Source organism: Onychomys torridus, chromosome 1 (genome assembly GCF_903995425.1).
Source record: "Onychomys torridus chromosome 1, mOncTor1.1, whole genome shotgun sequence".
In the NCBI taxonomy this organism is placed as follows: domain Eukaryota; kingdom Metazoa; phylum Chordata; class Mammalia; order Rodentia; family Cricetidae; genus Onychomys; species Onychomys torridus.
In genome coordinates this window covers 158,405,211-158,428,935 of record NC_050443.1, presented here as the reverse complement: position 1 = coordinate 158,428,935, position 23,725 = coordinate 158,405,211, and the positions used below count along the sequence as shown (strand labels likewise).

The following is a 23,725-nucleotide window of genomic DNA, read 5'->3' as shown; positions in this document are numbered from 1 at the left end:
CCTTAGTGCATGAGCTGGCTGTTTAGAACCTTGGGCTTATACAGGGACACTTTGCTGAGCCTGGAAAGAGGGGACTGGACCTGCCTGTACTGAATCCACCAGGTTTAATTGAATCCCCAGGGGAGTCTTGGCCCTGGAGGAGATGGGAATGGGGGGGGAGTACATGGGAGAACGTGAGGGTGGGTGCGGGAGGGGGAGGATAGGGGAACCCCTGGCTGATGTGTAAAATTGAAACACAAATATAATTATTAATAATAATAATAAGAAAAGAAAAAAAGGTCTTACAACATCATTGTAATAAACACACAAGCAATGGTTTTTGTATGTGTATGTGTGTTTACATGCAGATATATGTGCTCAAGGAGACAGAATAGAGAATCAGAATAACTGTAAGCATACAAATAAACACTATTCCTAGAATAAAAGTGAAATAATATTTGCAGATGATAGGATTTCTATACTGCAAAATGCCATTGAAAGGCAACCAAAATTAATGAATATAACAAAGAATTCAATTTACCCCATATACATGTATTTGCTCTAATAGTTATTAGTTAACTAGATCTATAAATAAGTTGGATGAACATTTCCATGAGATTTAATGTAATGATTTTCAGTATTTCTAAAAGTACCAGTTTATATTTACTACTGAGTGGCCATTGCACAGCTAACAAGCCACTCTTAAATATTATAAAGTCATAAGAGATATGTGGACATAGTAACATATAAAGGTTGGCATTTAAAAGTAATCTGAATATCATTAAATAGATAGACATGTACTTAAATAGGAAATAAATTTGAAAGTTATAGAATAGTTGAGCAATAAGGTATTATGAGTTATGTTTAGACGTTTATAAAAACATCAATAATATGTCATATAAACAGCACATACTGATGAGTTAACTTTAAACTCATACATGCATATACTTATTTTTGTGTATATGATGTTATATGGAGACATGTGAAGTACGGAACAGTAGCTCTGGAGAAAGATAGGAGAACAGTACCCTTTGAAACAGATATTCAAGTTTTATCTCATGTTACTCCTCTTGGTAGGCATGATCTTCCCTTGCTATCTCCCTGTGTGCATACACAGACATCTGCCAGTGTGCTTATATACATAACCATTCACATCACTTATGAAGATTTGTACATATAATCATACTTTAATAGGTTATGGAGAAAAGACAAAACATACACATGACACATTATCAAGAGATTATTCTAGTTAGTGACACATGAGTGAGTGATGATTGGGTTCCATATTTAATTAGTTTTCTTGACAATCACAGAATAAGTTCTGTTCGCTAATTTTTACTAAAACAAGACATGTATTGTCCATTTACTCTGCACCCAAATGAAAATGTAATGATCTGACAAACACTGCAACAAAATAAAATTTCATTAGTGCTGAATCAGTGAGGGTTTTTAATATCTGAAAATTGGAACTGGTTCCTACAAATTGAAAAAATTTTAGTATAGTTCAGAGGTAGCAGCTCTGCCATTAAGAAAGATTGCAAGGTACAGGCATATAGGACAGGAAAGACCTGTTTGCTCACACATAGAAGCAGGGTCTCAGTCATCTATAAGAAAGACTACCCAACTTCAGACTGGAATAAAACAGAGCTCATAGGATGGAGGCAAAGACAACAGGCCATTTTGAACTGGGGTGGTATCAATATCCTCTGGATTGACCAGAGGTTTTAGAGTAAAATGCTGTAAAATGCTGGTAAGGGTTAAAAACAATTCCATGAAGGCCAGACCTTCTCCAATACAAGCTCTTCTTCCTAAAAAAAGAAGTGGCAACTGATAAGTCATTTAATTCTGATTCTGAATTAACACACATAGAATAGATGCTAGTGAATGACTAATTAATCCAGAATAACGGCCAAACAACTGACTGCATTTTTGCACTGTCTTGATTTCTTTCCTGTCCTTCCATTCCTCAGGACAAATTTCTTTTATTTACATTTTTCAAATCCTTTTTGGGTTTTTTCTTATTTTAATATTTTTTTATTTCATAAATGAGCAAAGTATTTGGATCATTTTTATCCCTCCATTTCCCGACTTCTAGTGCTTCTGTGCCCCACCTTTCTCACTCTTAAAATGGTGACTAATTTAATTATTCTTTTTTTTTTCCCAAGACAGAATTTATCTATGTAGCCCTGGCTATGCTGGAACTTTCTGTGTAGACCAGGCTGACCTTGAGTCACAGAGATCCACTTGCCTCTTCCACCTGAGTGCTGGGAATAAAGGCATATGCCACCATGTCTGGTTGATTGTTCTTGTTAAATATATGCATGTATGTGTACTATGAATATATAGAGAGAACCTACTGAGTCCATTTTGTGTTGCTTAAATGTAGATGTGTTTAATCTGAGTATTTTTATATTTTGACATTAATTTATTAATTGATAATTTCATACATGTACATAATAAATTCTAGTCACACTTATTCTTCCATACACTTTCCAAATTCCTCAGGGCAAGATACCACCCTGCAAAGCATACAGTTTCTAAAAAGGAATTGAGGAAAAGCTTACACCTGAGAATGGTGAGTCATGCCTTTATTCCCGCACTCAGGAGGCAGAGGCAGGAATATCTCTGATTTTGTGGCCAACCTGGTCTACAAAGCTGATTCCAGGATAGCAAAGTGTAGTTGAAGTTTTCCTGTGTCCCTGCTGGCCAGCAGTAGGAACAATTCTCTCTCACCCGCCAGTCCCACCACTGCTCAGAACCAAGTATACACACAGAGGCTTATATTAATTATAACTGCATGGCCATGGCTCAAGCCTTTTGCTAGCTAGCTTTTGTATCTTAAACTAGCCCTTAACTATTAATCTATGTATTGTCACATGTTCTGTGGCTTTACCTGTGTTCCATTACATGTTGCTCCTTGGGCAGCTCAATGGCATCCCTCCTAGGCTTCTTCCTGTCTCTCCCTTTGAATTTCCTGTCTGCCTCTAAGCTGCCTTGCCATAGGCCAAACAGCTTTATTTATCAACCAATCAGAGCAACACACATTTGCAGTGAACAGAAAGACATTCCCCCATCAATGAAGCTTGGAAAGTGAAGGAAACCACAAAAAACAGGAAGATGGTTAAAACGTATTTGAACAAGGGGGCGACATTCCAACCCCAGCAACCAGAACTTAGCTGCTTCCAGCCACTGGTTCTGGTTTTAGAGTCCAGGATATAAGAAAGAGGTTGTGGAATACCCCTCCACAGCTAAGGAAAGCAGGCGAGTCAAGGTGTGCAGCATGGGGTCCTTTCATAGAGGTGCAGAGAAGTCAGTGTGTGAAGCTAAAAATGAATCATGGATTTCAATGCCAATCCAAAGACATTGAAAATGCCCTAATCATGGGATGCTGTGGAGCTCACAAAGATTCCAACTTGTGGTTTGTTTCTATTTAGACTCAAGGTCAGAGAGTCAGAGTTTATGTTGCTCTCCAAGACTGCATAATGGGATATTTTGGCCAAAGGCATGCTTACCAGTTGCCTTATGCTTCAGGGCCTAATTATCAGGTGCTTTGACTTTAGGCATGGCTGCCAGGTGTTTAAAGAATTAATAAAGGGTCTATACTTGTTTGTACTTTGTACTTTGATCTTGAAAGGGGGAGGTCTCTTGCATCACACCTTGCTAGTGTATAAAAATTCCATAAGGGATAAACTTGAGGCAACTGGGTATTGACCCAGAGCACTCCCTAAGCTATCTTATGTCTCTATCATTGTCTCCGTTTATGTCTATATCTTTTCCTATCTAGCATTTCTTAATTCCTGACTCCCTACTTCAAGGACCCTTTGATAGGTCAGGGCAGGACCCCAACAGGATACCTGCCAGGGAAAACTGCTAACAGGGTGTGCAACCATCACAAGAAAGAAAAGTATGTTGCAGTCGGACAAAGGAGAAAAGAGATCTGGGGATCTGAAGAGCTCTTTGACGTCAGACATGGAGATTCAGTGTTTGGAGTTTGGATGGTGTTTGGTCTTGCTTTGGTCCAGTATTTCCTTACTATGATCACTTTGCTCTCTTTTAGAATGGTTAATGGGTATCCTGTGCCATTATATGTTGGAAGTATGTGATGCGCTATTTTATTTTGATTTTACAGGAGTGATTACAGTTAAGAGATTGCTATGAGTCTCCAATAGACTTTGAACTTTGGAGTTTTAAACAGTGATGAAACTGTGATAACTATGGGGACTTTTGAAGTTGCACTGAATACATTTTTGCATTAGGATATGGCTACAAGCTTACAGGGGCCAGGGAGTAGAATGTGGTGCTTTGGATGTGGAATGGCTGTTATAGACTCATATATTTGAATTCTTGATCATTAAGAAGTGGCACTACTTGACAAGCATTAGGATGTGTAGTCTTGTTGGAGTTGTGTGGCATTACTGGAGGAAGTGTGCCACTGGGGGTAGACTTTGGGGTTTCAAATGCTCAAACCAATACCAGTGTCTCTCTCTTCTTGATGCCCGCCAATCCAGATATAGAATTTCCAAATACCTCTCTAGCATCATGTCTGCTTATGTTTTACCATGCTCGCTATCATCAGAATAATCAACTAAAGCTCTGAAACTATAAGCCAGCTCCAATGAAATGCTTTCCTTTATACAAGTTGCCATAGTCATGGTGTCTCTTTACGTAATAGATCAATGAGGCAGACACTCTATGTTCTTTGGGTTTACAGTTGCCTGGGGCCTCTGTATGGAGAGAAAGGACTCAGAAGAATAGTATTTCTTTTAGAAAGAGTTCCTGAGAAGCACAACTCTAGGACTGGAATCAGAATCAGTGGGTGAAGCCTCTAATCTGATGAGAATCACCCTTCACCTTGGGGTTGCTGCCTCTGGCCTCATGGAGATAGCTATTTATACCACCCATGCACAGCTCTTATCACCTCTCCTGGACTCTAAAACACTTAGAAACAAAGCTTGCTTGCCTGCTGAGAAAGCCATGAAGTAGTCACTCTTCTTGAAGTTGCCTCTCTCATCCAGAAAATGGCCAGGGTCAAACTTCTCTGGGTGGGGAAATTCTTTGTCATCATTCAGGACAGAAGTCAGACATATCATTACTCTTGTACCCTTGAAAGAAAGAGAACCAAAGTCATTTATGATGAAAGTTGTAAACCTAAGAAAAGTTCCAACATCTCTCATTTGATCTCTTTGTTGTGTAGATGAGCAGATTAAGGCACAAAAATGAAGGCATTTGTTCCATGTTAAAGAATATGTCAATACCAGGCCTTGCTGTAGGATAATGCTTTTGTATATTGGTTTAATAAAATGCTGATTGGCCAGTAGCCAGTCCGAAAGTATAGGTGGGATAAGCAGACATGGATAATTCTGGGAAGAGAAAGGCTGAGTCAGGAGATGCCAACCTGCTGTCCAGGGAGCAGCATGTAATGGCACACAGGTTAAGACACAGAGCATGTGGCAACATATAGATGAACAAAAATGGGCTGAATTTAAGTGTAAGAGCTAGTCAGTTGTAGGCCTGACCTAATGGCCGAGCAGTTTTAATTAATATAAGCCTTCTGTGTGTTTACTTGGGTCTCAGCAGCTGCAGATCCAGGCAGAACACAGAAAAACTTTCAGCTACAAGACCTAATGGTCTTATATACTATAATTCTTTTTCCAGGTCTCTGTGCATTGTCTTCACAGCCACCTTCACTAATTTTTGGTCTGCTGTCAGCAGCTTGCAGAATTGAAGAAGGTTCCTTGAGTGCATCAGTCTTGATGATACTCATCAGTGTCATCTCACAGTGTATTGCCATTGAAAATTATATTTGACTTGGTAGAAGAGGAGGTTCAAAGGTTGCAAGAGCCAGTTGGGAATGAGGATACCAAGGAAACAAGGACTTCTAGACACAACAGTACTGGCATGTTTGCAAACTAACCAAGACTGACTGCTGCACAGAACCATCAACGGTCTAAGGCATATATAGTACAAACTCTGAGAAGGGAAGTTGACATATGCCCCCATCCTTAAACCAGAAACTATCTCAAATTAATAACCACTCACATAGTAAAAATTAGTTTTCCCCAAATGTCTCATTGGGGAAGCCAACCACAGTTTATAGCTGGCAATGTGCACAATAGTAAATAGCCAACAGAAAACTGACTCAATGGTATTTTTGGAGCATTATTTCATTAATAATTTATTCTCTTGGCATTTTTTAAACTTACATGTCTTTTGTTTATATATTATGGCTTCTGCTTTGTGTTTTTATGTAACTTCTCTGGTTGCAAATGTGTGCCTCTGCATCTGTGTATTTCCTGTGCTTTTTCTTTGTCTCCTTTTCTTTTGTTTGTTTTGTTCTATTCTGGTTTGTTTTTGTTGGTAGTGGGTGTTTTGTTTGTTTTGTTTGTTATCTATTTTTGTTGTTTTGTTTGGTTTTTAGTTGCCCGTTTGTTTTCTGATGAGAGAGAAAAAGTGCAATCAGAATTCAGTGTATGAAAAAAATCTATTCTAATCAAAATGACAATTTATCTCATTGACTTCAGAATAAAAGGTGAGTCATTTTTCAAAACCACATTACCAATTTCTTCAAAAACCTTCTGTCTTCCATCATGTGAGCAGCTGAAAAGGACCTCCTCTCTGACTGTGTTCCTCCACAAGCAAATTGTACGATTCTGATGGAAGGAGGAAAGCACTTCCAAATTCAAGATTATGTTTTTGCTGAGAGTAGTAGAATTATAGATGAATACAATGAATTTGAGTTTAGTTCTCGGAATCAATGGAGTCTTAGCCTGTCTTAGCCTTAAACTCTGTAACCATCTAGAGGTCAGCATTTCAGTGGTTCATTTTAATCACACAAAAAATTATCACACTTGTATCAGATCAGTGCTGCTATACAGTAACAATATATAAAATGCTTTTTTATCTTAGGTATTAGAGGTTATATACTGGAATTTCCACATGCTAAGAGCATTATGAGAATTATAGCATCATAGACATAGACAGCTATGATAGGTCCATGAAGGTAAAGTGCTTTCAAATTTGACATCTCTCCTGTATCCATTTAGAGAGGGAGTGGGTGCTCTGGCATGATGTATCATAGCTTAGGGTACAGGGAATGTGTTATTTGGAGGCACTACATAAAAAATAAGGCCACAATTCAGGGTCACTTTGGCTGTAAACCAGGGCTTGGCTGCTTGATGTTACAAAAGGCAGATGAATCAAGGCCACATCAGCCTTTACTTACCAACTCTCTTTCTGGAGAGAGTTTCAGAGGAACATATCCTGATTTCTGGGATTGAGGAGGCTGCACCTAGAGTGTTTCTAACCTAACAGCACCTACAGTAAAGAGGGTACAGAGAGAAGGAGGGACTTGAAAGGACAGTGGATCTTGAAAAGCATAGTAGCATCTCTTCTGTAAGGCTCTGGCTGGGGGATTGATGGCTTACATGAAGGAGGGAATCCTATGGCACTATAATAGCACCACAGCTCAGAGGGTGAGAGCTGAGATCCATACACTATTGTTGAGCAATACCCCAAGAAAGGAGAAGCTGAGGTCCCAATATGTCCAGGGCAAAGTGAATATGAACAGACTACTGGATATTATATGGTAACTCTCAAATTGCCCCCAAAACCACTTGACAGAGAAACCCAACCTGAGTTAATTCCTGTGAAAATGGCTAAACCACAATGGCAAGAATAGCGCTGAGACTAACACAAAGAGAACCATCTGCAAGTAGTTTAACTTCCTGTGAAAATACCAACCAACATCCTTACAGGAAGACAGTATAACAAACTGCCCTAAAACAACATTCAAAATGCTTAACAAAGCATCAAAGAAAACAATTAGTAGGCATGGAAAAGAAGGAAATGCAGCTTTAATGGAGAAAAAACTATCAGTCAATGACAACAGGCTGTATGATTGTATTGCTTTAGAGTGATCATACAGACTACTAAATATAGCTGTTACAAATGTACCTAAGTTCTTGTAGGAACAGTTGTAAAGAACATAGAGCCACTGCATTTGTAAGTGAAGAAGTTTGTCATTAATATAACCAAGTACTATAAAATATTGAATATTAATAAATGGAAAGTCCAAAGACTTAAATTCTAGAACTAAGAAAAGCAGATTTGAGGATTAACTACATGAAAGGAAAAGCATGGGAATACAAAACATAAAGACATTTGTGAGCATAGAGGTATATAAACTGAGTGCCAGCACTCTACATGAAGGTCTCCAGTATACACATATGTTCTTAGAATGGAACATTGACAAAACTGTGGATATTCTGGAACATAGAAGTTTCTCGTAAAAGGAAAATAATACAAAGTGGTGTTTCCATGATTGTGGTATTATACAGGTGGCTTTTTCCAAGAGGAAAGGATTAAATGACTATATCTTGGCTTTAGAGCATTAGTCTCACTGCTTAAGCAACCAGTGTCAAGCTTCCCTTGTAAGGCCCACACAGAAGCCAAAAGGGAAGGGAGTACATCCCAGAAGCAGAAAGGCCATAGTATGAGAACCCTAAACTTTCTGGGTGAGATCAAGAACATCTTTGGAGACTTTTATGAATTAGGGATGTTTAGACAAATGATAAATGTATGGTTAATTACTCAAAACATTTCTTGTGACCCCTACTGAATCAGACATTTTCAGACATAGATAAGCTCTGTCATTGCCTCCAGCAAAATCAAATTTCAACAAATATTAATCAATATTCAGTAATATTAATAATATAAAGGCCAGGGTATTGTTTCAGTGGAAAAAGTGCTTACCTAGCAAATTTAAGGATTGGGCAGCTGTTTGAGTGGCTTATTTAAACCAGCTGTGTGATGTTTTTAACTTGTGAGTTAATTGAATATAGTGGTTGTATTTACTAAAAGCAATAAAATAAGTGTTAATTAAAACTAAGTAGGAAATGGTGGCACAAGCCTGCAAACTCTAGTGTTCAGGAGCCTAGAGATGGAATATTATTTTTGGATCCAGAATACACTCAAGTTTCAAAATTACATATATATATATATATATGTGTGTGTGTGTGTGTGTGTGTGTGTGTGTGTGTGTGTGTGTGTGTATGTATGTATGTAATATCAACATGGTTGACAATACACCAACTTACTAAGATACATTGATGAGTTCATTGAAAGCAAGGAAGATGAAATCCACTGTTAGATTGATCTCTCTTAAGTGAAACAAAATATGAAAATGGAAATATACAGTTGTGGCTAATTGGCAAGAGTATTAAAACACACTGGAAAGCAAGGATGTTGACAGCAGATTGCATTAACAGACAGGAAGTGTGTGAACATATCAACATACTGAAAAGTTTGTGAGAACCCAAGTCTGTGACATTTAGAAAACTGTATCAACAGATGACAGGCAAAGGAGCATAAAGTGAGAGGGTGAGATGTTCGAGGTTTGATTCTGGTATGCCTGTGAATGGTCAAGCCACCTACAATAATATTAATTGATTGTTGACAGGCAAAGATGCCTAGTGAGGTAATAGATAAAATGTATCTCACCTTGGGAATGTGGTATCCTCTGAACTCCACATCCTGTGTTGTTTCACGAGGCAAGGGAATGGGTACAAGATCAATGCATCTCTGAATCTCATGGAGCACAGCATTTGTGTAGGGCATGTGGTTCTTGTCCTGCATGCAGGGGCTCCGGTGTCTGCCAATCACTTGTTCAATTTCTTCCCGAATTTTAGCTTCCAGGGCAGAAATCATAATTTTTATAAAACGGAAAAGAATTATTTTTGTAATGGGGAAAAGAAGATGCCTATTCACTATACAGTGCTGTTAAAACTGGACATCCATTTGCAGAAGAATGAATTATGTTTATGCTTTTCTCTCTATGCGAAATTAATCAAACTAGATCAAAGCCTTTAATTAAAACCTGAGATGATGAGACTTCTAAGGAAATCATCAAAAATACACTTCAAGAAGTAGTTGTTGGGGCTGGAGATATGAGTCAGACATTAAGAGCACTGGGTGCTCTTCCAGATGTCCTGAGTTCAATTCCCAGCAACTACATGGTGGCTCAAAACCATCTATCCTCATATTGAGTGCCATCTTCTGGCATTCATGCATACATGCAGGCAGAACACTGTATACATAATACATAAATACAGATATATATTTTTTAAAATAGAAAGTGTAGGCCCAAACTTTCTGAACAGTGCTTTGATAACAGGGTACTGGACCCAAGAATCAACAAGACTCTTAGGAGCACATGAAATAACAAGTTTCTGCATAGCAAAAGAAACTAACAGCCAGCTATTTTTCAAACAGGGCACTAATATTCAAAAACTACCAAAAAACTTTAAAGAATAAGCAAAAAAATTCTGCCAATCTGCAAGTGGGCAGATGAATACCAGTTCTTATAAGAAGGAACACAACTAGCTCAAAAATATTTTTTAAGTGTTCAACATCCCTAATCAGCAGGAAAATGCAAATTAAAATACGTTGAGATACTAGTCAACCCAGTCAGAGTGGCTATCCTTAAGGAATCTGACAGCAAATGTTGCTGTGGATATAGGGAAAGGGACCTTTATATCTGCTGATATGAGTGCAAATTAGTGCAGCCATTATGGAAATGATTAGGAGGTTCCTCTGTAAGATGAAAATATATCTACCATATGACCTTACCATACTTCTCCTGAACATATTCCCAAGAACTCTGTATGCTACCACATACACATTTATAAATACCCAAGAACTCTGTGCTTCCACAGACATATGTATAGATCCTTATTTTTTAGTAGCAAAGAAATGGAGCTAACCTAGATGTTCATCAATGGATGAATGGATGATGAAAATGTAATACATATAGAGAAGAGAAGAGTTTTCAGCTGTGAAGCAAAACTACAACATGAAATTGTTCAGTAAAAGGAATGGATAAGAAGAACATAATCCTGAGGTGAACCAAACTCAGAAAGGAGAACTGCATGTTCTTCCTCGTTTGTGGATCCAAACTCATTATGTCTGTACGTATTGTGTAAACAGTTGTAAGTGTGAAGACCAAACCAGGGTAGTATTAGACGATAAGGAAGGATGAAACACAGATAAAAAGAACACAGGGGCGTGAAGGAGGAAAAGAATGTTGGGCAAGTGTCATGAGCCATGGCACAATATAGCACATGGCAATTTACATTCAAGCATCAACCCAGCAGGTGAATAATTCAAGCAAGGGGAACCTCATTCAAGCAAGGCTTAAGAGCCACTGACTGAACACTCTTTGCTTCTGTCTGTAATTTCACACGTACAAAAATAGCTGTGGAATCTTCCCACTACCTGTACTGTAATATATCTATCTCATGATTACATCTCAATCTGTGGGAATTTATCTTTATGGATTGTCAGGAAATTGCTGTTTATTGTTTTGACACAGTCAGGGTCTATTGAGTTCCAATAAGAAGGTGCTTTAGACACAATTTAGATTTATGATTTAGGAAAACATATGAGTGCAGACTTGTTCAAATTCCTTTAATATTTATGCTGAAAATTGCAATTACAAGTTTCTTGTACATCAATAGGTGAAACAAAACTTCAAAGAACTTTAGATTAATACCAGGAGCTTTGCTAATGGATTTTAAGATATACATTCCCAGAAATAGCAGTTTAGTTCACAAGGACATACTGAGATATCTGGCTAGGTCATTAATACAAAAAAAAAAAAAAGCCCAATTTCTATTGTTGGCTAATGATTAAGTCCTTGCACCCATTCCTGACCTCAATTTGTGAAAATGTATTCTGACTAGCCAGGCTACAGAAAATAACCTAATGAGGACTGCAGATGTTCTTAGATAATTAAAAGTTACATACAGGACAAAAAGTGCATTCTAAGATTTAAACATATTGCATAGTATCCTGAAGAATACAGACTTAAGATAAAAGACAAACATTTTCTCTGGAATGGTGGCTTAAGCCTTAATTGAAAGATTTATGGGCTCCTTGCCTGAAGATTCAGTGCTCACCAGCTGCTCTCTAATGGTTGGGAGTTAGTTCAAAATGTTTATGTAGTCATGGTGTCTTATCATTTACTTAAGAAATGTAATGTGATCCCCAAAGATAAATTTTATATTGCCTGAATGTTTCTGTTGAACATACATAGCTGTTGAGACAAAGAGGAGCCAGAGCCACATGAGAAAATAGACAGAGAAGCCAAGATGTGAAAAGAAATGAGATAATAAAAAGTTACCATCAGTTGCGAATGATATTTTTCCTAAGTCCCTCAGATAGAGAACGTTTCTGAAGCCCTTGCTTCTCTGTGGCATTTTCTTTACTAACCCTGGAGCAGCCTGGAAGATGGTCTTTCAGACTGCAATAGGTAAGGTTACAGTGAAGAAACAAAGCACTTAAAAATAGGACCCCAGTTGCTCATGAAATAAACTCAGCAATTGATAATGAGCTCATTAAATTAAAAAGCCTCTTTACAGCAAAGGGAATGGTCAATCAAATAAAGAGGTGTCTGACAAGACAGGAGAAAATCATTTTCAGGACATTCTGACACTGGATTGATATATACAATATACAGTAAGTAAAAAAACAACCCAATCAAAATATGGGCTATAGTTCTTAAACAAATGAAACATAAGAAGCTTGTAAAAAAATTTTAAAGTATTCAACATCATTAACCATCAAGGAAATACAAATTAAAACTCCTTTGAGATTTCATCTCACTCCATTGAGAATGGCTACTACCATCAAGATATCTAACACTAAATGTGTTCAAGGTGTGGTCAAGAACCAACCATTATTTGGTGGTGGTGGGAGTGCAAACTAGTCCAGGAATTGTGGAAATCAGTGGGGATATTTCTAAAATTGCATTACTAAGGACCCAGACATACCACTCTTAGATATTTTCCCAAAAGACTCAATATTTTACTACAGAGATACTTGATTATCTTTGTTCATTGCTGTTCTATTCACACTAGCTTGGAAATGGAGTCAGCCTAGATGCCCATTAATTGATAAATCAATAAGATGTTACATATATACACAGAGGTATTTTATTCAGTTCAGGATAAAATATAACTATAACATTTTTAGGGTAGTGGATAGAACTAGAAAATATACTGAGTAAGAATATCCAGGCTCAGAAAGATGAATTCCACTTCCAGAGACAGAGCAATGACCCCAGGGGCCCTTTGTGGGTTGATAAGGCTGATCACCAGCTTTGGGTACTCTCACCAGCTTCACTGTTTTACAGTGTTCTCTTAATAAACTAAAATGATTAGATTTAAGTCACTCTCCAAAGGAACATTGATGTCTGTTGCTGCAAAGCTGGTCAAATACCTGTGGTTGACAATCTTACAGGCCTTTGAGGGAAAGCTGTTACTGTTGTTTTGCAAAATGGATATGATGTGCCCTTCAATTGCCTCTAAAGATTTATGTTCGTATCTGTAGATTGGTGCTACTCCAAACTTTGGTCAGAGAAACTTCTTGTTGTAATGGTTTATAGTTATTTAAAGGACAAGTCAGAAAACATGAGAGACAATTGAATGCTCAGCTATAAATGGGGTATCTGTATCATTTTTTTGTAGGATTCAGAAAGCATCTGACAGTAGGAGAGAGAAAGAATGTAAGATGGGAGAAAGATGTAGAGTGTGGAGAATGGTGTACCAGCTGTGACATGGCCGTTGTTCTCTTTACCTCTCAGGAGCTAAAATTACCCACAATCATCTGCACAAGACTGGTCCCATCAATCTTCCCTCATTGAGAGGGGAGGGGATCATTATGCCTAAAACCTTATTAAGGATCTGTAGGGTGTTAATATTTCCTGAGATGTAAAGCGAAATTTTCTTGAGTAATGTATCCACTGGTAAATTGCTGATAATTCAGTAAAAAAGCCCTCACCAATGATCCTATAAATAAACCTAATTAAAATATTGCTTTATCAAAAATTAAAAACGACTTGAAAGTAAAATGGGACAAGTTGTAAAGAGGATGATGTTTTTTGGGAGGGATGGGGAAAAGAGAAAATAATGGGGATATTATGAAAATAATTATATATGTATAAAACTTTTGTAATGAAACACATCATTGACTATTATTAATATATGTTGAAGTTTAAATTACATATACTTTCTGGAAAAGAAATTAGTATGTATTAATATATATGAAAAAATATGAGAAGGGAGGCTAAGTCTATTTGGAAAACTGTTATGATTTTGCCATAACCCAAATCAAGGATTCCAATTTACAGCAGGGAGAACAGTGACCACTGCCCTTTCATTCTCAGCTGTGGCTTATATATTTCATTCTTTCTTTCCTCTGATCTGGCATGAATTGGATTCATCTAGTGAGTAGTAATCATGCAAATGTTGCTAGTACAGAGTCTATTCTAGGAAAGAGTGAGACAGTTTCTAGTGCCATCTGCTTATTTCTACCTGGACATTCATCTGCCCATCTATGACCATACCTGTGACCTCTGGGTGCTTCAGCAGGAACAAAAGCCCATATTTCATTGTGGTACTCGTTGTCTCTGTTCCCGCAGAAAATAGATCAAATATGGTGATGACTAGGTTTTCCATGGTAAATTCAGAATTTTTATTGTGTTTTTCCTAATAATGATAAGTGAGAGGAATTAGTTGGGGTTTTTTGTTATTTTGTTTCATTGTTTGTTTTAAAGGTTTACAGGTAATAATTCAATATGACACAACATTTGTATGAGTAAGCTAGACATTAAAGAATGTTCTATCTGAAGATAAAAGTAGATGCTAGAGTGAGCATTAGGATTTCTTCACACAGTTAATACACAATTGGAGTTACAACATTCTAAGGGCTTTGTTATTGTTGTTATTGTTGTTATTGTTTTTCCTCACTTTTCACTCACTGGATAGAAGTAAGTTCCTCTGTGATCTTTTCATGCATATCAAGTCAGTTTGTGATAACATCAGTTGCAACCCCCATTGAATCTTCATTACATTTAAAGTCTCCAGGACTACACACATACAAAACTCCACTGCTATTAAATCCACCACCATAATTCAAACCAATGTCACCTTCTCAAAAATAGCTAAGTAGAAGACTACAATTACCATCCTCTATATTCTCTTCCTGTTAATCTAAACTGGGGTTTCCTCAAGGCTAAGATGAATTGCAAAGGCTTCTGAGAGTCTCCTTAAAGTTACATCTGCTGTTCATGGAGGTCCATTTACATACAATGACATGTCCTCATGACTCTTGATATGTTTGCATTAGTAAAGAACTAACTTTAAACATAGAAAATATTGAATTTCTAATTCCAAATAAATTGAGAATCTTAAGGATCTCTAAATATTCTATATGATTTACCTAATAATTGGTATGAAAATCAATGACTACTGTTAGAAGGAGCATTAGGTTGAACATTCCAATTTCACCAAGAAGAAAGCTCAATCAGAACTCCCATAAATGTGAGGTATCCAGTTAACATCCCTTGTACCTTTTCTATTTTAATCAGGAAGCAGTCAATAAAGTCCTGAGGGCTACTGAGATTCAGAGTTTCTTGATGCCTTTTTATTTCCTTCAAGATGAACTCTTTTATTTCAGTACTAATTTTAAAGAATTCGTTATGGCTTCCTGGGAGACAGTATAAAACAGGGAATGCACTGCACAGCTGGAAGAGAAACAAGCTTGCATTAGTACAAATAGCACCCCTTCCAGGACATAGTTCTCTGTCCAACACTCATAAGGGTGAGTTTCACGTGCCTCCTGTGCTTCTATCTGCCTGCCATTTGGAGGAGCAGGCACAGCATGATCAAATGATCAGAGCTGCCATGTGCACAGCTTGTGAAGCAACTTCTGATCACATTCATTTCCTGATAGCAGACTTCCAAAGATTGTGTGGGATAATCCCACTGTCCCCTCTGTCCTACTGAGAACACTAACATACAGAATGACTAGTCAAAATTTCTCAGACAGCAAATTAGTGAGAGCAGGTATAAAAGCAGTCTTTATCCCAATTTGTCCAGGGAATATTTCTCCAGTCACCTAAAAATTACAACACCAACAGACATGATGAAGGGGAAGGGGGAAATCTCATGAGGTTCCACTCAACTCAAGTGAGGATTTCTGGGAGAGGGAGAATAAGTCTTCTTGGAGGACGACTTCTAACTGGTTACCTAACACCAAGTGGTCAGCCTGAAGTTATACCCATATAAGCAATACGAAACAGACCTGCTCAGCAGTTGTTATTTATATATCGACATGAGACTTATATATGTATGCATGTATATGTTCTTATATATATGTACACACACACACACACACACACACACACACACACACACACACATATACTTATATATGCTTTTTTAAAGAGGCTATGAATTTGAGAAAGAGAAATGTGGTTGGGACATGGGAGAAGTTAGAGGGAAGAAACAGAAGAAAATAATGTAATTTTTTGTGGGGATTTTTAAGACAGTGTTTCTCTGTGTAGTTTCGATTCCTGTCCTACATCTAGCTCTATAGACCAGGCTTGCCTCGAACTCACAGACAGATGCCTGCCTCTGCCTCCCAAATGCTGGGATTAAAGGCATGCACCACTACTACCACAGCTATTATTTTTAATTTAAATTACTAACTAAGTCATCAGGGATCCAACATTTTCAGCAATTAATAAACAATGCATCAGAAGCTCAGTCTGGCATTTCAGGTCCATTTCCATCCAGTCCTACAGGAGCCCCTCAGATTCTTTCCCACCCCAAAGGCTAAAGTGGTGAAGCCAACCAAGAGCAAGGACACTTTTAAGGAGACCTTTGTATCTGCACCAGATAAGCTATGATGGTGGACTTCTCAGTCACATGGTGCTTACCCAGCAAATGATCATACCCTTCATTCATTCCCTCTCAGAAAGTATTCCAGTGCTGTGTTCATTGTAATAGAATTAGATGACTGTCAGGACAACAGTATAAATGAATGCTAAATCTTTCATTTTTATAAAGGGGTCAACAGGGCCTTTTTCTGCTTTCTCTACTTCCGTCTCTCCTCTCTTCTCTCTCTCTCTCTCTCTCTCTCTCTCTCTCTCTCTCTCTCTCTCTCTCTTTCCCTCTCTCCCAATAAAGCTCTAAAAGGTAAGTATGAAAAAAAATAAAGGGGTCAAAAGGTTCATTAATTTTCTGGTGATAATGTGAAAAGCTTGAAGTCATTATTAATGAATTTGCCTTTTCCTACTGTTGTCATAAAAATTATATTCATACATTCATACATACACACACACACACACACACACATATATATATATATATATACATACATACATACACACACACACATACACACACACACACACATACACACACACACACACACACACTTAAAAAGATACCTTAAATTTGAATGAGAGCAGGAGGGAATAAATATATGGTAAGGTTTGGAGGGAAGAAAGGGAAGAGGAAAATGATATGTTACATTATATATATATGTACCTTTTTAAATACTCCCACTTGATAGATGTTTAAAATCTATAATTTTTTAATATGGGAAAAGTGTGAGGAAGGGACATTCTATACTCAACTGCCATCTTACTATAAATGAGAGTAAAATATTGATTATATTATTTTGATAAATAAAAGCAAGCCAGAGCTGCTTTGGGTAATATGTTTCATATTGTTTAGGTTCAAATTGTTGCTCCAATACTGAAAGGAGTAAACTATTTGACCTCAATGGCCCTTGTTTTGTGGAACACATATTGCCTTTATAATATATAGAAACATTTGTTCTTCATGGTTGTACAGCATAGGTTCAAAACATTTTCTGACAATGTACCATAGTAAGAAATGAATTATGTAGCCTGAAGCTTTATCCCCAAATATTCAGCAAAATCATAAAAGGGTTGTTTTTGTTGTTTTCCAAAACAAATACTTTGATAAAACTAAAGCCTACTGATAATACATTGTGGTGGTATTGTGTTCCCCAAAATATTGTGCACTCTAATAAACTTATCTGGGGTCAAAGAATAGAACAGCCACTAGATACAGAGGCTAGAAAATGGTGGCACTGACCACTTTAATCCTAGCATTCCAGAGGCAGAAATCCCTCTGGATCTCTGTGAGTTCAAGGCCACATGGGAAACAGCCAGGCATCATGACACACACTTTTAATTCCAAGAAGTGAGCCTTTAATCCCAGGGAATGATGACAGAAAACAGAAAGATATATAAGGCATGAGACCAGAAACTAGAAGCATTTGGCTGGTTAAGCTTTTTGGTTTTTGAGCAGAAGTTAAGCTGAGATTCATTTGTAGAAGGACTCAGAGGCTTTCAGTCTGAGGAACCAGGATCAGCTAAGGAACTGGTGAGGTGAGGTAGCTGTGGCTTGTTCTACTTCTCTGATCTTCCATCATTCACCCCAATAAATGGCCCCCGGTTTGATTTTATTAATAAGTACCTTTAAGATTCCTGCTACAATACATTTCTTTATATTCTACTTTATATTATCTTTCCCCTTTCAGTATGAACTGGAGTTGATAGTTCACAAATTGGTTAGGAATTATAACAAATAAGAATGAGCAATAAATAATCTAGAAATTATGTAAACAAGAGGAAATCAAAAACCATTCAAGCCATCTTCACATATTATTGGTTGCTGTTTTCTTTGTTGTTTTATTCTTGTTGTTTGTTTGTCTGTTTGGAAATATAGTTTCTGAAAGAGTTTCACTCTGCATCCTAGGTTGGCTTCACCATTACTATGTAGCCAAAGCTATATCACTACACTCAGCAATTTAGTTGCCTCTAAAAAATGTAAACTAATAGTGGACATGGAGAGATGTTTTAGCAGTTAAGAGCATGTGCTTCTCTTACAGAGGTCCCAAGTTCAGTTCAAAGCTCTCATGTCATGCAGCTCATAACTACCTATAAAACTATGTCTAGGAAATTCAATACATATTTCTAGACATTAAGGGGCCCTGCAATCACACATGAACATATTCTCAGGTAGATACATCATTTAAAATGAAATCTTTTTTAAAATGCTAATAATAAATGGGATCATATCTGTAATTTTTGCTTCTCAGGATGCTGAATCAGATAGATCATAGGTTCAAGGTTAGCCCAGGCTATATATTGATACCTACAGAAAATAATAATACAAACAAACATTGCAGGTTACTAAGCATACCAACATATAAATCTCCCATTGGTTATTTGATAATATGTGAGCCAAGGAATTGCTAATAGTGCTCTTTAAATGGAGAACTAAAGTGAGGATGTATTTGGCTAAATAGTTACAAAAATCACATAGATCCATATCTGTGACTGTGTACAAACTTAAGTACAAGTAGATCAAAGACCTCAACATAAATCCAGTTACTCTGAACCTAATAGAAGAGAAAGTAGGAAGTAGTCTTGAACACATTGGCATAGAAGATCACTTCCTAAATATAACACCAGTAGCACAGACACTGAGAGAATCAATCAATCAATGGGACCTCTAGAAACTGAGAAGCTATTCTAGAACAAAGGACACAGCCAACAAGACGAAGCAACAGCCTACAAAATGGGAAAAGGTCTTGATCAACCCCACATCTGACAGAGGGCTGATATCCAGGATATATAAAGAACTCAAGAAATTTGACATCAAAGTGCCCAACATTACAATTAAGAAATGGGCTATATATCCTCCTATGAGTGAGTACATACCATGTTTGTCCTTCTGACTGGGCTACCTAACTCAGGATGATTTTTTCTGGATCCATCCATTTGCCTGCAAACTTCATGATGTCATTGCTTTTCTCTGCTGAGTAGTACTCCATTGTGTATATGTACCATATTTTCTTTATCCATTCTTAGTTGAAGGGCATCTAGGTTGTTTCCAGGTTCTGGCTATTACAAACAAAGCTGATATGAACATAGCTGAGCAAATGCCCTTGTGGTATGATTGAGCATTCCTTGGGTATATGCCCAAGAGTGCTACAGCTGGGTCTTGGGGGAGATGGATTCCCAATTTTGTAAGGAAGCACCATATTGATTTCCAAAGTAGCTGTACAAGCTTGCATTCCCACCAGCAGTGGAGCAGAGTTCCCCTTTCTCGACATCCTCTCCAGCATAAGCTGTCTTCTGTGCTTTTAATCTTAGCCATTCTGACAGGTGTAAGGTGGTATCTCAGAGTCCTTTAGATTTGCATTTCCCAGATAATTAGGGATGTTGAGCAATTCCTTAAAAATCTTTCAGCCACTTGAACTTCCTTTGTTGAGAATTCTCTGTTTAGTTCTATAGCCCATTTCTTAATTGGACTGTTGGGCATTTTGATGTCTAATTTCTTGAGTTCTTCATGTATTCTGGATATCAGCCCTTTGTCAGATGTGGGGTTATCAAGACCTTTTCCCATTTTGTAGGTTGTTGCTTTGTCTTGTTGACCGTGTCTTTGCTCTACAAAAGCTTCTCAGTTTCTAGAGGTCCCATTGATTGATTGTTTCTCTCAGTGTCTGTGCTACTGGTCTTATATTTAGGAAGTGATCTCCAGTGCCAATGCATTTCAAGAATACTTCCTACTTTCTCTTCTATCAGGTTCACAGTAACTGGATTTATGTTGAGGTCTTTGATCCACTTGGACTTAAGTTTTGTGCACGGTGACAGATATGGATCTATTTGCAGCCTTCTACACATTGATATCCAGTTATATCAGCACCATTTGTTGAAGATGCTTTCTTTTTTGCATTGTACATTTTTGGCTTCTTTGTCAAGAATTATATGTTCATAGGTGTGCAGGTTAATGTCATGGTCTTCAATTCAATTCCATTGGTTCACATGTCAGTTTTTATGCCTGTACCAAGCTGTCTTTATTACAGTAGCTCTATAGTAGAGCTTGAAGTTGGGGATTGTGATGCCTCCAGAGGTTGTTTTATTGTACAGGATTCTTTTGGCTATCCTGGTTTTTTTTTTGTTTTTCCATATGAAGTTGAGTATTATTCTTTCCAGATCAGTGAAGAATTGTGTTGGTAATTTGATGAGAATGCATTGAATCTGTAGATTGCTTTTGGTAAGATCACCATTTTTTCTATGTTAATCCTGTCTATCAATGATGTAAAACAAAGATGACTAGACTGCTACACAACTCCAGGGAGGCTATCTAGAAAACGGGACCCTAGGAAAGACACAGGGATTGCCCAGTGTCAGAGAAATGGATGAGATCTACATGAACAACCTGGACAACAGTGGGAGTAATGAAGGGCAAGGTTCGAGGGAAAGAGAGCTTAGGGGAGCAGGATATCCCAGCTGTATCAAGAACAGAATGGAAGACCAAGGAATAACAGACCATGATAAATGAAGACCACATGAGAATAGGAAGAAGCAAAGTGCTAGGGAGGTCCCCAGAAATCCACAATGTTGTCTCCACTGTAGAGTACTGGCATTGGTTAAGAGAGAGCACAATCTGACCTACTCTGGTGATCGGATGGCCAAGCACCCTAATGGTCGTGCTGGAATTCTTATCCAATAACTGATAGAAGTGGATGCAGAGATCCATGGCCAGGCCCCTGGTGGAGCTCCAGGAATCCAGTTTTCAAGAAAGAGGAAGGACTGTAAGAGTATGAATTGTTGAGACCAAGATTGGAAAAAGCACAGGGACAAATAGCCAAACTAATGGAAACACATGAGCTATGAACCAAAAGCTTTGGAGCCCCCAACTGGATCAGGCCCTCTGGATAAGTGAGACAATTGAATAGCTTGAACTGTTTGGGAGGCACCCAGGCCGTGGGACTGGGACCTGTCCTTAGTGAATGAGCCGACTGTTTGGCACCTGGGGCTTATGTGGGGACTCTTTGCTCAGCCTGGAAGGAGAGGACTGGAACCGACTGCACTGTATTTACCAGGTTTAGCTGAATCCCCAGGGGAGTCTTTTCCCTGGAGGACATGGGAATGGGGGTGGTGGTGGGGAAGGCAGGGTCAGGGTCATGAGGGGGGAAGGACAGGAGAACCCATGGCTGATATATAAAATTAAATTAAATAAAATAAAAAGTACAAAAATATCCTAACAAGTGAAAATCAGTTTTGGGCAAGTATATTCTAACATAAAACAAATAAATAGTAAGGGATGTAAGGAGGAAAGGGTGAAAAGAAAGAAGGGAATCTGTAGATGTAACCATCTTGTTAAATAAGAAACACAAAGCCAATTGCAAAGTTAAAAGCCAAAAGGTCATAGCAATAGTTAAGAGCTATAAATCTTATCCTTCACTGCCACTCCTGTCCTTCTCTCAGCAAGAGACCTACTTTTGTGTGTATTTTCTTTTCATAGACTTTCTGTTCTGCTTCTCATTGGTTGTAAACCCAACCACATGACCTCCTCATCACTACCTGTCTATACAGACCTCCAAGTCTTCTATGATTGGTATTGAGATTAAAGGCATGTGTTGCCATGCTGGCTGTATCATTGAACACACAGAGATCCACCTAGCTCTGCCTCCCAAGTGCTGGGATTAAAGGCATACCCCCCCCCCCCCCCCGCTTCTGCTATGGCTTGCTATGACTCCAAGGCAACTTTATTAACATACAAATAAAATCACATTGCAGTACAAATAAAATATCACCATAAGAGTCAAAGAGGAAAAAAGAGATCCTCCAGTAAAAATGACAGTTATAGAAAAGAATTCACTAGTCAGTGCACAGCTTCTTACTCCCCTCAACACCTGTAGAAGACATTTCATATTCCAGAGTTTACTCAAATGGCCTCTTTTTTGAAAGTGAAAACTACCCACATTTTCTCAGAGTTCCAGCCCTTCAAAAATCTGATTTCAGATGCACAAAGGTCATAAACTGAGTATTAGCTTTTAAACAGTAAAAGCATAGACTTGTGTCACATAATATTTTCACATACAATGTCTTAGTTTGGGTTTCTATTGCTGTGAAGAGACACCATGACTACAGCACCTCTTATAAAGGAAAACAATTAATTGGGGCTGGCTTACAGTTTCACAGGTGTAGTCCATTATCATCATGGTGCGAAGCATGCCAGCATGCAGGTGGACATGGTGTTAGAGAAGAAGTTAAGAGTTCTACATGTGGATCAGCAGGCAGCAGGAGAAGACAGTGATAACCAGAGAGTGACTTGAGCATCTGAGAAGTCAAAGCCAACACCCTAGTGACACATTTCCTCCAACAAAGCCACACCTACTCCAAAAAGGCCACACCTCCTAATAGTGCCACTGTTGGTGGACAAAGCATTAAAACACAGGAGTCTATGGAGGGGGCACCCCTATTCAAACCACCACATATAAATAAAACTGAACTTCACCTGGATCCAAGCAGATGCTAAAATTTCAATACTTCTATGAAAATTGTTCATGAGGCCTTTGAAAGTGTCATCATTGTAGTCAAAACGATGCTGGAAAATGACAGCAGAGATCACATTGCAGGGAACACAGGCCAGAAGGAAGTCTGGGTCACAGGGAGATCCTAGAACAAATGAAGTTTGAAGTTAATATCCAATCCTCATACAGACCTTAAAATTTCAAATTAAAACAGTTGGGAGTGTGAGATACTTAGAGAGGAGTCATCACTGTGACCTCCATAGGCCTGAGAGACTCTTTATTCTGTGTCCCCCAAATAAACTATCTGATAAGCTCCTTCTAATTTGTAGTCTATAGAATCTCCTTAACTCCTCATTCAGAAGAGGAAAACCATAAAGATAGATGATTTAAAAATATTTTTAAATATGTTTGATTTAAATCTAATTATGGCTGTCCCTCATAGTGTGTATACAAATCTTAACAAGTTTTAAGTCAATTTTTTTTCTTCTAAAAATTTTTATAATATGTTTTATTAAGTCCAAAATATTCAAAAAGAGCAGTG

The 23,725-nt window shown here is 37.9% G+C and overlaps 1 protein-coding gene across 3 annotated transcripts in view; it reads right to left on the bottom strand.

Moving 5' to 3' along the window:
* Positions 1 to 1,605: 1,605 nt before the first annotated feature.
* Positions 1,606 to 23,725, bottom strand: part of LOC118586837 (cytochrome P450 2C70-like) — a 45,890-nt gene continuing 23,770 nt past the window's right edge. For 2 of the 3 annotated variants that reach the window (XM_036192203.1, XM_036192213.1), the window contains exons 4-9: positions 23,169 to 23,329; positions 15,386 to 15,559; positions 14,381 to 14,522; positions 9,478 to 9,665; positions 4,936 to 5,081; positions 1,606 to 1,783 (exon numbers count right to left, since the gene is read on the bottom strand). In XM_036192203.1, the coding sequence (XP_036048096.1) occupies positions 1,606 to 1,783; positions 4,936 to 5,081; positions 9,478 to 9,665; positions 14,381 to 14,522; positions 15,386 to 15,559; positions 23,169 to 23,329 (989 nt within the window). Of the gene's footprint in view, positions 1,788 to 4,935; positions 5,082 to 9,477; positions 9,666 to 14,380; positions 14,523 to 15,385; positions 15,560 to 23,168; positions 23,330 to 23,725 lie in introns of all 3 variants that reach the window. The other variant, XM_036192195.1, reaches the window with a different exon arrangement.